The sequence below is a fragment of the Lolium perenne genome, chromosome 2, assembly GCF_019359855.2.
Source record: "Lolium perenne isolate Kyuss_39 chromosome 2, Kyuss_2.0, whole genome shotgun sequence".
Taxonomy (NCBI): Eukaryota; Viridiplantae; Streptophyta; class Magnoliopsida; order Poales; family Poaceae; genus Lolium; species Lolium perenne.
Genome location: NC_067245.2, coordinates 51,196,476 through 51,212,815, shown reverse-complemented (window position 1 = coordinate 51,212,815; position 16,340 = coordinate 51,196,476). Strand labels below are relative to the sequence as shown.

The window sequence follows — 16,340 nt, the reverse complement described above, 5'->3', positions numbered from 1 at the left end:
CCGATTCGTCCCCCCTCGAGCGGATCTCCAGGATCTGAGAGAAGAGGAGGGGGATAACCTCTAGGGTGCTTACTGCCAGCCCCCGCCGCCGCTGGACTAAAAGCAGGACGCGCGCCGCCCGCCACCGCTGGACTAAATCAGGACGCGCGCCGCCAGCCGCCGCCAGCCGCCGCCGACGCATCGCCTTCGCGCGGACGTCTTCCGCGCCTGCCCGCGGTCCTCCAGTTGAGCGGCGGTGTGCTGCTTCCGAGCGGCCGAAGCATCCTCCTCTCCCGAAGCATCCGCCGCCGTTGTACCCGCATACGCGGACAGGAGGGCGAGACGGCGCGAGCTCGACCTCTGAGCCGGCCGACCGCCGCCTCAATCCACTCGCCGCCCGTGCCGCCGGCCTCCATAGAAAAGTACATACATGCCATGAAAATTATTTTGCCTTGAAGCTAAGAAAAATATTTCCGATGTGTGCCAAGGAAAGATAAACGTTAGTAGTTCAGTACCAATGTCAAGATAAATATTAGTTGTTTAGTACCAATGGAAGTAGTCTTAGCATTGTAGAGTGCATTCCCTGCTTAAGAATTGCTAAACTGTATTAACAAATACGCGGATTGCGAACGAATCAGCAACCAACAAATATAAGCTTGCATCATATAAAGAGAAACAAAAGCAAGCTTGCATCATATATTAATGTCCACAGTGGCTGGAACGCTAAGCAATTGCAAGTCTGTGCATCACCTTCTCTCTTACAACACGATATCAGGTTTCCAGTGAAAATAATCTCTAATGAGGGCCACTTGCAAATGAGGGAAGCAGACATATCAATTATGTACCTACTGCAACAATCTAGAATATGTCACTCATCTAGTTGATGTATTACTAATTTGGCTCAGCCACCTCATTGACCTGGAAAAGCACAACCACATGGTCCAACATTGCTCGATGTATTCCCTTTCAGCCAACTAAATCCTGAAATGGTATTGAAAACCTTAAAAAATAGTTGTACCTATTACTTTTCATTGGAGAAACAACTTCTCTCCACATTATTGTTTTAGCACATCAAATATTTTACTGAAATAGTAGCTGCAAAGAGGAAAAATAAACTATTAGGAGCTCTATCTGAAAATACAAACTGTATTAGAACGAACATAACCCAATCTGATACACATCAAACTAACTCAAGAATTTACTGAAGAAATATCCACTTGACCTAATGGCAAGGAAAATATAAAGAAACCGTAAGTACCCCATGGATTCTTCTTATGCATGTGTAGAACTCACATGGCTTACATAGATCAAGCCTAAGCCCAACCTCATTGGAATTCCATCGAACACACCATAGGCGTAGAGAAACAAAACTGCACAAACAAGAAAGAGAAGCTCTAGAGCATGGCACAAGGAGGCAAAAATCAGAGAAGAGGAGAAGAGTGTGTGTGCACCTGCTTAAACGTTCTGCACTGCCGCCCCTCTCCAGTACAACCGCTGCCTCCAGCAGAGCTCTCGGAGGAATCGCGCTGCTACCAGGCAACCGTCCTCAACCACCCGAGGCTGCCGTCACCCACCTGCTGCCGTCTCTAAACAAACGCCATCGTCCACCCGCTGCCGCCGCCTTGCTGCTCCCCCGTTTTGTGCTGCCGCTCCTCTGGCAGCTCGGCCGAGCCAGAGGATTGGGGGTTGGTGCCTTCTGGGTAGTTAGGAGAAGGACGAGCGTCGCCTCCGATGTGCGGCGGTGGATTTCCGTCGGAAATAACTCGAATTCCGTCAGGAATACGTATTCGTGACGGTCTCCGTCAGGAACCAGCCGTCGGTAATAAGGTGTCAGGAAAGATGCTCATTGCTGACGGTGACCGACGGGAAAGAGTATTCCTGACGTTGCACGGGAGCCACGGAAAGAAACATTCCCGTCGGTCTGAGCGTCAGGAAAGCCCGTCAGAGACCACGGCCGTCAGGAATTTGCAATAAACCCTGACGCTCTAGCTCTACGTCAGGAAGCATGTTCAGCCTTCAGGAAAGCACATTTTGGGTGCTCCAGCACAAACGTCAGGAATGTAAGCCATCCGTCAGGACTGTGCGTCAGCACTGTTGCTGAAGCATTTCCCAAATGGAGCCCAAAAATCAATTGGAAAACATAAAAATTGACATGGATATATAAATATATTTTGCCATTATCAAATCACCACACACATCAGATTCACAAATCACATTCAATACATTTTTCTCATTGAACAAAATATCACACAGTATTCCATAATGACACGTACTATATCCATAACAGCCACTTGTTTTTGGCAACATAGAGAAGAAGCAAATATAGAAACATTCAGGTTCACAACTACTCACAAAAGAAAGTCAAATTCCAACATGGTAGCTACATGTGTAACTGCTATATTAATGCTTATTATTCATCCAAGAAAGGTGACTCCTCCCTTGCATGAGTTGTATGAAGCTGGCCTGATGGGGTCGTATCACTTTGCTCTGCGGCACGAGACGATGCCATCACTTGAGTGCCGCCATTTTCTGTAGATGGTGAAGATTGATTCACCTACAAAAACCAACATGAAGAAACGTTGTTTTAAATTGTGCTAGTAACAGTACAAGTACAGTTCTGTAACTTTGAAGTAGTTATATACCCTGCATACATATAGGTACTAGATGGTATGCATAAGTACAAGTACAGTTCTGTAACTTTGTAGTTATATACCCTGCATACATATAGGTAGTAGATGGTATGCATACGACATGTACTATGCAGCAGTAATACTAATAGAATAAATAACTAGAACTTAAGGATATTGGCTTTCTAGTGCAATGACCAAGATAATACAATCAAGCATCGGTCCCTTAGGCAGTACTAGATGGTCTGCATGCATATCATGGAATCTAGTACGTACATGTTAATTATGGATGCTTGGTATGGAAATGAACATGACAACTACTCACCTACACAGAAATCGCTAGTATATATACGTCTGTTCATTCTAGAAAGCGCATAGATATCACACCGCATATTGTTCAGAACATGACACATGTGACATTTTCAAGAATTCCATCACTGCCTACTAAACTCCCAAAATTTCAATGATCTGTAGATTGATTCATTACTCGTGAGAAAAACAAAAAAGAAACTGCAGTCAGGGTACCCATGATTTGCATTTGCTGCTGCAAGGTGCTTCTCAAACAAAAAGCTATTGAAACAGCAGCAGCGCACCTCACGCAACTAATAAAAAGATGGATACTATTGGTTTTTAGTACTTACATGCACACCATCTTCCATCGAGTCATCTTGAAGGTCTTCCGGGACAGGAAGGCCAGCATTGGTATAAAAAACCTGTTGTGCTCAAGTATTAGTTCAGGTTAATTTGGGCAACTGAGAATTCACAATATATGCATATCAGAGAACTTACTCTCATATGTTTAGCATAATTCTTATTTTTCTTTTCCAATAATGTGTTTCTCCTCAACAAATCTTGATACGACATGGACTTTGCTGGCTTTATGTTGCTTCTTTTAGCAGCAGCAACAACTTCTGACTTCCTGAATGCGCCATCACCTATCAGAAACCGTCCATGAGGCATGCCACCACCGGTGGAGTACAGTACAGCGGGATCAAGATCACGCTCCTGCCAATCTTCTGGATATGCACTTTTAAGACCCTTCTCGTAGTCATCCTTGCAACATGATAAAAAGCATATAACGTTTCAGATTACTACAGATAGTCCTATTGAAGAAAGAGCAAAGTTCGGTGTAACTTACAAGGCGCTTTTTAGCCTTCAGGTTCTCGATGGAGGTGTTGCTACCATTCTCTTTATACTTCTTAGCTCCTACTTTCATGCACTTGTAAGTGTTCATGGTTGTTGCTTGTTCAGGCCCAAATGTCTTTCCCTGCATATGAAACCATGATGTTTTATCACGCTGCCACATCTAGAACTACAAAAAAACACATGAAACCGAAGGTGACTCACAATGTACTCTTTGGTGCAAGCGAAATTTCGAGATCCACCTCTGTTTTGTGCAACATCGTCTAGTGATGATGTGTGTGAGAGTTTGCCAAGCCCATGAGATTTAAAGTATTCTTGGACCTATAGAAATTCGTCGGCAAGGATGAATTGCTAGGCAGCAGCTCATGTATCAGCTGAAGCGTATCATTATAAGCAGATTCGGATTGGTTGTTCATTGACTTTATGGTCAACAACCGTGTATGGCAGACATAGTTGACTGGCTTGTGTTTTCATGCACCAACTCTTTCACACTATCAAGCATCCTATAAAAAGCTTTGGCAGATTCTATTGGTTCCTCTCCTACTAGAGGTTAGAAGCAGCTAAGTCAGTCATCATATCGTCCATCCTATCATTATCATCCACATTAGCACCTCCATGGTCTGTTTGATGGACACCCTCACCATGTTCTGTCCAAACATTGTAATTCCGCTTGAAACCAAAGCCACACAAATCTAACTCCACATCATCTCTATCCTTCGTAATATAGTTACGACAGTCTGCGCATGGACATTTGATCTTTCCATTCTGAAAATCTAAGAATTCTTTTGTGTTTTCATACCACTCATCTGTTGATTTACCACGTTTCCAACCACTATACATCCAACCTCAATCATTCTGTTTTTTACAATTAATAAAATATTGCAACCAAATATCAGAATGCAGCAACGAAATGGAAATAAAAAATTAGAAACATAAAGGAATGCCATATCACGTCCATACCGAAGTTTCACCATCAGCAGCCATGGCACGTCAGCACACTTGGAGCGATCTTGCCTGCCAAGGACAAACATATTAGATTACTAATTGCCTTTATTCAGAAAAAATAAAGATTTAGAGTACATGTGTAGACGCGACTACTGGAACGCAATCGAGCAAAACTTACTACATTAGTAAAGCGTGTGATCTGCAGTGCGATCATATAAAAATCACTCATCTGACCATAAGGATAAAATAATCAAGGCCTGCTCTCTACTAATGAGTGAGTTGCAATGGGATCACTAAACAATGTTCTCGATGGCATCATTACAATGCAGTAAAAGGTGGTATCATAAACAATGGCAGCAATGGCATCACTAAACCGTAAGTTAATATTAGATATTCTTGACCATGCTCTACAAACCAATGATCTTGACTTTCCTCTAAATAAACAAAGACTTGGAAGTTAACTAATCAACACAACTACCTAATCAGCTGCAGATTGCCATTCATCGCAACCTGACTTGAATTATTCAGGGTGCTGTTGTTGTAACTTATACATGGGACGGATCTGGAGGTAAAGGTGATTCCCAGTTTCCTTGTTTACATTCAGTTTCATCTACTAAAATATTACATACATGCCCAACTGCCCTATTTGCTGCTTGAGTTGATAGTCAGTATGATGTACCTGAAGCAGGAAAGAAGAGATGGTGCACAGGCAAGCGACGGAAGGGGGCGCGTAGTTTGCAGTGAGGACCGGAGTAGATCGATTGGTCAGCCGCTGAACTGAAATCAGGAAAAAAAATTCTGAGAAAGAGAGGAGAGATTAAGAGCAGAAGAAGATCAGATATTTACCTGGAGGGGCGATGTAGATCAGATCGAGGGGAGCCAGAGAGGATCGATGCGGAGCAGGTGGTTCGCTGGAAATTAGGCAGGCGTGGCGTCCTCCCAGCCTGGTCAGTGGAGGGAAGGAGTTCGCGTGGTGTTGCGGCTTTCCGGAGGAGGGCCCGGCGGCTGGACATGGGAGCTTCTACGCGGACGACGATGCGGCGTCGGCGCAGTTCGCCATGGACGGGGCGGCGTAGCTCGGTCGTGAGGGGAGTGGACAGTTCGATGAACTAGCTAGGGATTGACTATAAGTTCATGGTTCTTTCCTGACGCTGGGCTCGGTCCACGTCGCGAGAGCCCACTCTTTGGCGCGAAGGGCCCAATAATTTCATCAGTTCCGCGCGCACAATGGTCCGCGAGCAGCCAAAAATCAGTCGCGACGGAAAGGAACCGCTCGACACGAAAGAAAAAGACGCTCGCGACGGTTCGAGACAATCGTGAAGGTTATCGGCCCGTACGTCGCGGATGTTTCCAGCTTTCGCGTCAATCCCACGTCCACGTCGGGAAACGGCTCACTCTCGCGACGGACCGTTCGGGGCCGTCGAGAACGTGCCCGGACGTCAGGATTTTCCTCGTTTCGGGTAGTGATGGCTTACGTTGATGCTATGAAATCTATAGAGACCGGGAGGGGGGAGGGGCATCAATTTAATATATAAGATATATTTACTTTTCTCCAAGAAATACGAGTGCATCGATAAGAGGGTAGAACAACACAATATTGAGGATGATGCGAGAGCTTAATTTGGCATAAAAATAGGTATGAATGAACCACCCCATGACCAAATAGTAGCGCGACGCTTGGCCACCTTCGACCACATCATCCTCCGCTCATCACGATGACCATCACTAGGTGCGAGGGAAAACTAGCTATGCGACCAAGAAGAACGGTCACGTGTCTGGACCAAAATCTAGAGATTCGTTTGTAAACTCCGAAAAGACCTTACTTGCGCATTTAACTCAACTGATTAACGATGGGCATGACACCTCGAGGATAGCACACTGCATTTGCTTGAGTATCTCACCCAAATATCATCCGGTGCACCGCGTAAAAGATACTGCTAGACAACATTATTATATCTCAGTTTGTAAACTGATATGGCGTTGACGCGCGAAACATGTAAACCTGCGCAACACGTTTGTATTTCCGAACAAGTATATCACTACACTTCCACCTTGAGAAAGTAAGCAATACCCATATGCAACACAATTAACATGATGTTAAAATGCTTAAAATTGTGGAGACAAAATGACTATTTTTTTTTGAAAGCCAAAATGACTATTTCTTGATTGTGCAAGCCCCCAAGGCATTCTGAAGAAATCAAAATTTGACACTTCCACATCAGATAATCTAGGTGGGCCAGCCCTCACTCCCTCTATATAACACTGTCCTCCACCGCCCACCACAGCCCTCAAACCACCTCCCTCTCCTTCCTCAACACTCCCCAAACCATCGCCATCGCATCTTCCTCTCCCTCTTTCTTTGCTCTCCGCTGTACCCCAGCCACCTTGTTGCTTTCCTTCCGCCGCTCTTCCCCATGACGAACCACGCCGCCGAGGACGCGGTCACCGATGTGCCGCCGCCAGCGCAGGCAAGTCGTCATTTCTCGTCGTTCCCGCCGAGGATGGCGAGCGACTGCAAGAAGGCCGCCCTGGGGCGCATGGACCTCGCCGCCTCCGGGGTGCTCAGGGCTGGGTCCCTGGTGGACTCCATGAAGGCCTCCTCGCCCCGCTATGCCAAGTTCGCCGCCGCCGGTGACCACGAGGACTGGATGGTAAGTTGAGATGCAACGATATATGTACATGGCTACGCTCTCCTTCTGTTCAAAACAAAGAATTAATGGAGGCCTGAATCGCAGGAGAAGCACCCGTCTGCATTAGAGCGGTTCGAGGCCGTGGTGGCGGCGGCGAAGGGGAAGCAGATCGTGATGTTCCTGGACTATGACGGCACCCTTTCGCCGATTGTGGAGGACCCCGACAGCGCCGTCATGACCGAAGACGTCAGTTTCTTTTTCCTCTCTGTTCTATTCAGTGGCTATCTGGGTAAATTTTTACCGCATGGTAATTTTTTGTGTTGACGCATTGCAGATGAGAGACGCGGTGAGGAGGCTGGCGCAGAATTTCCCGACCGCCATCGTGAGTGGGAGAGGCAGGGACAAGGTACATTCCACTGCCACCAAATTCTGCTTTCTTCTTGGTTCCTTGCTGCTGCTGCTTTAGATTTTTGTTGTTTTCTTGCTGCTGTAAACAGAAGCAATTTTTTCTCCGGCCCCCTTCCATTGTTACACACCATGGAGCTGTAAATGAAATCTTATAGGATTCCCTTTTGCAATATTTTCACCTTATTTTATTTTTATTTTACCGTCCATATGCTGCCTTCTTGGCTGCAAGCGTGAACCTAGACGCGATAGACAAAACAGTACATGCAAAAGGGCTATAGCAAGCTTTTTAATGAGCGTTTCTTGTTGTACTTTTGTGGCAGCAGGAGGGAGCCTACAAAAAGGCAGGGACCCTTTGCTTGTTCTTCTTTCTTCCTAGTGCGTTAAATGTGCCCGTACTCTTATTTCTCTCTACCAAAAAAAAAAACATACTGAGTACTCTCTTTCCGTTTTAAAAATGATGTTGTAGAATTTTCTAAATTTAAATATATTTATAAAACTAAAATGGCAGCTGTTTTCTGTAGTATCTTTTTGGTTCTCGTTCTTAGACTCTCGTTTATGCGTTCAACTTGTTTTGCTTCCTGGTAGTAACACTTTAGGTTTGTAAGAAACTTGGAGGCTTCTTTTCTATGAAATAGAGTTGGGGAGTAGATCCCTTTCACTGGTAGAAAAATGACCTTTAGTCGCGGTTCGCAACTGCCATTAGTCGCGGTTGCACAATCGCGACCAATTAAGCGCGACTAAAGGCCCCCCCTTTAGTCGCGGTTGCTTACGAACCGCGACTAAAGGTCCGTCCACGTGGGCGGCTAGCGTGCGCCTGGGCGAAGGACCTTTAGTCGCGGTTGGTGTCCCCAACCGGGACTAAAGGCTATTTTGTTAATTTTATTTTTAATTCATTTGGGTTTCTAATTTTTTTTCACTCCGTTTTTTTTCTATTTTTTCAGAATTTCTATTATTTCAGTTATTTGCATAGCTTAGTCTCTATCTCTAACTACACTTATCTCTAGTCAAATTACTTACTCGTGGTCAAACTTCCCGCTCGGTCACCAATCCTCCCACTACTCCACCTCTAGCACGCTTAACTTCCGAGTTCCATTCCGTCCCGCATCCAAGTGCTACGCGCACATGTATGTGATACTAGTATCATATCAATCCTATTAACATGTTGGTCGATGTCACATTTTTTTATTGTTTGAATTTCAAATAATTTTTTTCATAAACAAAAATAATGATGTAATAATAATCGTGAATAAATAAATGAACATTAACTTTTTTTTTAATTTTTTAAATATTTTTTTTGCCAAACCTAAAAATTTGAAAATCTAAAAATTGGGTAAAAGTATTAATAATCTTTATGCTGGATGCAATTATTAATTTTATTTTTTTGAAAAATTTAAAAAATATAAAATCCATAATTTATAGCAAAAACTAAAATCTTCCTGCTTTCGTATTTTCATTTGGAATTTTGAGAATATAAAAATTGGCTAACCGGGTAAACCCGGGTGAATTCGGATGTAACTTCTTCCCAGGATTTTTTGATATATTATACGTTTTTTTCCGACGTCGTATGCAAAAGTTATTGCGATTTTACCATTTTTTTTTAACTTTTTTTGCAAAAAAAGTGAAAATTCGAATTTCTTAATTTCTCCGAATAGTAGGTTGCATAACAAACAAGAATCTGAAAACATTTTTTTTCGGAATTTTCTATCATTTTCTTTTGTATTTTACAAACCAAAAAAGGCGATCCACGGGGGGGCGGCCCGTGCAGGGTGCGTGGGAGTAAAAAAACTCGGAAAAACCTTTAGTCGCGGTTGGGGACACCACCCGGCAATAAAGGCACCCTTTTGGCGGGGTTGGTGCCCCCAACCGCGACTAAAGGTTTTCCGCCGGTCGCATCCCTCCATCGCCCTTTTAGTCGCGGTTGATGGGTACCCTTTCATCTCAGATGGAGCATTAGTCGCGGGTTGCCTCCCGAACCGCGATTAAAGCCCCCTTCAGTCGCGGTTCGAATATTTCCGGGACTAATGGGGGTGGACGGAAGCCTCTTTTTCTACTAGTGTTTTCATCTAAAAATAAATCGCGCCTAGATATAAAAAACAGTCAGGGACCTTTTGCTTGCTGTTCTCTTTCCCAGTACTTTAAATGTGCCCATTTCACCCAACTAAAAAAGTACACCGAATGTCTGAATTTATGAAAATGGTTACACACACAGGTGTTTAACTTTGTGAAGCTTGAGGAGCTCTACTACGCTGGGAGCCACGGCATGGACATCAAGGGCCCCATCACAGTGTCCAAGCACAAGGCAAAGGTCAGTTAGAGCATCCCCACTCGTTGGCTCTCTTCACGTCCAAATCCGGCGAAATTTTCGTCCGGATTGGACGAAAATTTGGCATGGGGGGGCAGTATATTTTCAGTCGTGTGCTCCCCAAGCGCCGTTTCTCGGGGAAAAAGAGGATGGACCGGGGAGTCCGGACGAAAGAGAAGACACGTGGGCGTGGGCGATTGGTTTTGCTCCATCCGGAGTCCCCGGGAGACCCCCAGGAAATCGAGGATAGCATGGGGAGTCCTGACGAAAATAGGCTCAAATCCGGACCAAAACGAGAAACCGGGGGCCTGACTGGGCCGTTTTTCGCCGTCCGGATGAAAAAAAGTGGTCGTGGAGGGCTTCTGGGGGAGACGAGTGGAGATGCTCTTAGTCACCATCTCTCGCTCTCTCTAGACTTTTGTCTTGACTTATTCTCTCTCTTTTCTTCACGAAATAGATGGCGAAAGAGACTTTGCCTTGGTCATGATTTGCACACATTTTTGTATGAAGTATAAGCTGCCAGTTTGATGATTTAGTGGTTGTTTGATTTGTCCTCGCAGGCTGACGAGGTTCTGTGCCAACCGGCGACCGAGTTTCTGCCTGTCATCCAGGAGGTAGGCTGCATGAGATCATTATTTGTCTTCCTGAGAATTTTCAATCTAGAATTGGTGAACTTTCTTGCAAAGCAGTCCACACTACTTCTAGAGTACTACTACGACATAAAATACTTGAGTAAAATACTGAAAGCAACATACTCCTGTACGATTTGCTGACAAGTTCCCTTTCATATATGTTCAGGTGTATGAGACGCTGACGGCTAAGATGGACTCCATCCCGGGCGCCATGGTGGAGAACAACAAGTTCTGCCTCTCCGTGCACTTCCGTTGTGTCCACGAGGAGGTGAAGTAATTACATGAAGAAAATACAAATGTACACGTTTTAATCGCCTTGATTAACTTTGCCTAACTTTGTCTTATGCATGCAGGAATGGGATGGTCTCGGTAAGGAGGTGAGGGCGGTGCTGGAAGGCTACCCGGATCTCTGCCTCACCAAGGGGAGAAAGGTCCTAGAGATTCGGCCATCCATCAAGTGGGACAAGGGCAACGCCCTCGAGTTTTTGCTCGAGTCTCTTGGTGAGTCACTACATCACATACATATATGAAAAAAAATGCTAGTCCATGTTTAGTTAGTTGCTATTCATTTCTTTCTTTTTTGAGAAAATATTAATTACCATGTTGTTATTCATATTTAGTATAGGTGCTAATAACATATTTGTTTGGTTAATTTTTTTCTTGAAGGCTATGCGGGGCGTGGAGATGTTTTCCCGATATACATCGGTGATGACCGCACCGATGAGGATGCCTTCAAGGTACAACGTCTAGTGCGCGCTGCACAATATAAATCAGCTTAGCTTTTGTTCTCATGCTACTTGGAAAATAAAAGCAGATCTAGGAACCATGAACCGATGCTTATATATGCTCTTTTTTGCCAAAATGAAATTATAGGTGCTGCGCGACATGGGACACGGAATAGGGGTCCTTGTCACCAAGTTTCCAAAGGAGACCACAGCATCCTACTCTCTGCGTGAGCCTGCAGAGGTACATATAACTATAAACACAAATATGGGAAATGCACTTTGGCTCATAGGAGCATATGCTCCCATTATGTGAATCCACATTTCAAAATGTCAAAAAATTCTAAACTAAATTTTTATATGTACATCTAAACATTTTATGTTGGTATACAAGTTTTCAAAAAAAACTAAAAACAATTGTGGCTCCTGTAAAAAAGACAAGTTTTGATGCTATAACACGACCACGTACAGGATATTTTTTTGTCTTTTTTGTACACGCCATATAAAATGTTGTTTTTGCACGAAAATTTGTGCACTAACATAGAATATCACGATGTACACCAACAAATTTATATCAGAATTTTTTAATATTTTTAAAATTGTTTTTTAATTATTTTATATAATGAGAACATTTGCTCCCATGAGCCAAATTGCCACCTCCCACAAATGTGTTACTTTACTTATGCATTGTTGCATGCATAGGGAATATATTAGCTTCATGCATATTCTTGTGGAGTGCCTCGTGTCTAGCTAGCATGGATTGAACGCAACTATAGGTTGTAGTCACTGTGGGACCAGTAGAGGTAGGTGCATGCCATATATTATATATACATGCTCTCGAACAGCTTCACCGTAAAGGTGATTGTTCGAAGAAATAAAACAATGCAAAGCTAGTTGAGATAACTTTTCTTCTAGTCATAGTTTTTTTTTTCTTTATCTAAAAAAATGTAATTAATTTTTTGTTACTCATTGGGTTGTATCACATGATTGCAGGTGAAAGACTTCCTGCGTAAGCTGGTGAAGAGCAGCGTGACAAAGGGCTAATTCATGCATCATGAACCATCTGATAGCTCGAAATGGAGAGCAAAAGCTATATAATTATGCTAGACCAAGTCTTGTTTCTTTTTTTGGAGTTTTTGTTTGTCTCTTGTTAATTCGTAGAAGAATGCATGCATCTGTGTGTGTTGGAATGGGCATATAAGTTTTTAAGGCCTTGGCTCTGAAGGTTTCTATTACTGTATCCTTCTGCCGACTGCCGAGGTCTTGTAATTAGCCTCCCTAGCTATGACAGAAATGGGAGTGACAAAGTAGCCCTCCTTTTTCTCACCCGCACTGTGTGCTCATTATCTATTACTGTATAGTGTATACTTTAGTAGGAATTACTGTGGTTTGTGCAAAATCGTGCAGTTTAGTGAACCTAAAAAATGGCATGCGACGTACCTAGTAGACTGATGAACGCATGTGTGAGAAGTCAGAGCTAGCTAGACTGCACCGGCTTGCTTGCTTGCCCCGGTACGGCCATGCCTGCTGTACAGCTTCAGATCAATGCAGGCAGGCAGGCAGGCGGCTGGCCGGCCGGAGTAAATTTGACGGAGCATACGACCGATTACCGAGAAGCTAGGCGGATCTCGCATGCAACGCAACTCGTTCTCCTTGTCGATCATCAATGGGGTGGTACCAAAACGTACGTTTCCATTGGTCGAAAGGAGGAGTAGAGGTGTAGGTACTTGTTGGATCGCACCACTTTTCCATGGATTCCGATGGGTAGAAACAGCAAGGATCCACATGCATATATGGTGGGGTGAGTGAACCCTTCTGATCGCCCAAGCTCTGCGAAAGAGGGACCTGCATGCATATGGAAAAGAGGAGACCGGCCGGTAGTTTTCCTCTCCTCATTGAAGGCGAGCGCGCAAGGCAGACGACGAGCATGCAGCAGATCGCAGCTGAGACAGTGCGCCGATGCCGATGCCGGCCCGCCCCCACGGCACCGCGCGCGCGCTTCGATCTGTCCCGGCAGGCTGCTGCAGTGTCTCATTAACTTCGGCGATCATGCCGGTGCAAGGAAAGCTATGGCAGCTTGCGACCATGCTTCCGTCGATCGAGCGCACCAGCCGCCTCATATCTTTGGGAGTACGAGTACGACACATCCACTACACTACGACGGCCGTTTACTACTAGTCGGCGCTTGCACACTATACACATGCATCACCGACCTATACATGTACCTCTCGCCTGGTACTTTTAATTTTTGCATCAACTCTGAGGTTCTACGGAAACTTGATCACGGGGTAGCCTACCTGGGGGGCGGTAGTTCTCCATGTTGAAAACATAGCATTTTCAAGGGCAACGCTACGCGTCGGGCGCTGGATATGGAGCCAAAAATTGGTCGTCCTCCGCGCCATCCGATTGCGATCCGCCGGGCAGAATTAACACTAGTAGGAAAAACCTTATAGATAAGATTTTATTTCTGTGGCGCACCGGACATAAGGTGGGGTCCACACCCTGCCAGCCCCAATCATTGGTTTCGTTATTTTTGTGGCGCACTGCACCATGTGCGCCACAGAAATAAAGGATTATGTGGCGCACCATGGCCTGTGCACCGTGCGCCACAGAAATAAGGCATTATGTGGCGCACTGGATCTGGTGCGCCACAGAATTAGCGAACCAGATCTACAAAAGTGCCAACCTCCCACGTACCACACTACCCAAGCCTTTCTTCTTCCTCGTCCATCTAGCTCATCCCCCTTCTCTCTCATCCCATTTTGGCCATACTTTTCACTTGCTTTGGTACTTATTGCACTTACTATGGTTGATACATAATTGGTGTTGAGGAGAAGGCTCTCCATACTCTCTCCTCCTCTCCAACTCATCGATCGCGGTCTCGTCTCGGTATCGAATCTACAAGGTGAGTAGTTAGAAGAGACATGCATATGCATGTCGATCTTGTGTGGCCGTCGGTGTGTATGGATGCTTGTTATAGGTGAAGCGCTTGTGTGTGTGCAGGTGTGGTGCATGGATGTTTAATTACCGAAACGTTGATTTTCTGTTTCGGAAATTTTTTGCACTACCCATACGGCCCATGCATGTGTGTGCATGTGTTGCGATTCTAATTTTCTGTTTTATGTATACCATTGGCAGGCAACCATGGTCCTCTCAATGAGTTCCGCTCGAATCTCTATGTACAAGATAGACATGAAGGAGGACATGATTCGGAACAATAGACGCCAGATAAGATGTCCGTGTCGATCATGCAACCTCGAGCGCTGGATCAACCCTGATTCCGGATAACTGGAGGAGCACCTGCTGAGGCGCGGTTTCATGCAAGACAACCAGGCGCCACCGGCCCCAACAAATGGTGTGCATGAAGACCATGGCGAGCGAGATGATGAAGCACCACATGTCGGTGGAGAATATCATCATGAAGAAGAAGTCGGCGGAGAAGATCATCATAAAGAAGAAGATGCCGACAGAGAATATCATCATGATGAAGAAGAAGATTCCGGCGCGACCCCGCTAATTTCGGCCTTGCGGGACTCTCATGTTCAAGATCTACTCCTCCAGGAGACGAGCAATGACAGAGCTGCAGCTAGAGAGAGAGCCAAGCTATCGCAAATGGAGAAAGACGGGATGACTCCGATCTTTCCTGGGCGTCGTCCGTAGGATACGCGCTTGCATGTAACGCTTGATTATCTGCAGATGAAGACGCATAACAAGTGGACCGATTCCAGCTTCAGCAGGAACTTGAAATTCTGGCACGATCGTCTCCCAGAGGAGAACACATTGCCAAGTAGTATCGAGGAGGCCAAGAAAGTCGTGTGCCCTCTTGACCTACCGCACGAAAAATACCACGCCTGCATCAATGATTGCGTGATTTGTCGGGGCGAGTACAAGGGCAGAACCACATGTCCGGTGTGCGGCCACAGACGTTACAAGGTTGGGAACAAGAAGGTACCTCGAAAAGTGGTATGGTACTTTGCTATCAGTCCCCGTATGTAGCGGTATTTCGTGGACCCTAAGAAAGCAAAGCTCATGCAATGGCACGTGGAAAGGGAGAAACCCGAAGAAGATCCGGAGATGGGCTATATGCTGACACACCCTTCAGACGCTGGCCAGTGGGAAGCATTGGACATCTCCTTCCCTAAGTTCGGGGGAGACGCAAGGAACATCAGGCTGGGTATGAGCACAAATAGACTCAATCCGTTTCGCAACCAGAGTAGCACGCATAGCACCTGGCATGTGTTTGTATGGCCTTACAACCTACCCAGTGGCTGTGCACCAAGCAAAGGTACATACACCTGAGTATTCTCATTCAGGGGCCGAAACAACTAGGTGTCGACATGCATTTGTATCTCGGGCTGCTGAAATAGGAGTTAGACACGTTGTGGAAGACGCCACCCCGTACGTGGGACTCCTACACTAGAACTTATTTCGATATGAGAGCCGCGTTGATCACGACGGTCACGGACTATATCCTGGTAACGCATATGTATCTGCCCAGGTCGGCCATGTATTCTGCGGCTGTGTGAAGTGCATGGATGAGACCCCGCATCTACAGCTACCAAGGGATCCCGGGTCCTCGAAAACTGTGTACCCAGGTGCTCGAAGGTGGCTTCGCTTAGATCACCCTTGGAGAAAACGCGGTGATCTGTTCAATGGTAAAGATGAGCCCGATGGACCCCCACGCCCGAGGAGCGGCGCATAAATCGAAGATCTTCTGAAAAATTGGAAGGAGTGCCCAGCGCCGGGAAAAAAGCGATCGAAGCTAGAGCCGCTGCTCGGTGTATGGAAAGCGAGGTTTGTTTTCCACGACTTGGAGTACTGGAAGGTCCTCCACATGCCCCACAGCCTCGATGTCATGCACATTATGAAGAACGTTACCGAGAGCCTGCTTGGCACTCTTTGCAACTTAGAAAAGTCCAAGGATGGGCCGAAAGCAAGATACGATCTGAAAC

The 16,340-nt window shown here is 45.5% G+C and overlaps 2 protein-coding genes across 4 annotated transcripts in view; one reads left to right on the top strand and one right to left on the bottom strand.

The window, feature by feature from the left end:
- The window catches only part of LOC127332580 (trehalose 6-phosphate phosphatase RA3), a 256,056-nt gene extending 243,425 nt beyond the window's left edge, over window positions 1-12,631 (top strand). Inside the window, exon 10 of the mRNA XM_071826009.1 lies at window positions 12,382-12,631. Within this exon, the coding sequence (XP_071682110.1) occupies window positions 12,382-12,432 (51 nt within the window). The 3' untranslated portion in view covers window positions 12,433-12,631. The remainder of the gene's footprint in view (window positions 1-12,381) is intronic.
- LOC127332577 (uncharacterized) lies at window positions 2,182-5,868 on the bottom strand. Of its 3 annotated transcripts, none has more exons than XM_051358892.2 (8): window positions 5,541-5,859; window positions 5,374-5,471; window positions 4,710-4,763; window positions 3,954-4,070; window positions 3,745-3,873; window positions 3,396-3,659; window positions 3,248-3,319; window positions 2,182-2,533 (listed from the first exon to the last, which is right to left on the bottom strand). In XM_051358892.2, the coding sequence occupies exons 3-8, from the start codon at window positions 4,731-4,733 to the stop codon at window positions 2,390-2,392; spliced, it is 750 nt and encodes a 249-aa protein (XP_051214852.1). In that variant the 5' UTR covers window positions 4,734-4,763; window positions 5,374-5,471; window positions 5,541-5,859; the 3' UTR covers window positions 2,182-2,389. The 3 variants fall into 3 exon arrangements, with proteins under 3 accessions (XP_051214852.1, XP_051214853.1, XP_051214854.1); XM_051358894.2 differs by lacking the exon at window positions 3,248-3,319 and adding an exon at window positions 3,132-3,150 and having other exon boundaries at window positions 2,420-2,533; window positions 3,482-3,659; window positions 5,541-5,868; XM_051358893.2 differs by lacking the exon at window positions 3,954-4,070 and having other exon boundaries at window positions 5,541-5,857.
- Window positions 12,632-16,340: the final 3,709 nt, after the last annotated feature.

Bases quoted from the DNA above. Each gene is read 5' to 3' on its own strand.
- LOC127332577 (XM_051358892.2), bottom strand. From the start codon at position 4,733: ATGGCTGCTGATGGTGAAACTTCG. The intron at 3,660-3,744 runs GTAAGTTACACC...TCATGTTGCAAG, and splicing joins TGAAGGCTAAAAAGCGCCTT to GATGACTACGAGAAGGGTCT. The intron at 3,320-3,395 runs GTAAGTTCTCTG...TGAGCACAACAG, and splicing joins ATTATGCTAAACATATGAGA to GTTTTTTATACCAATGCTGG.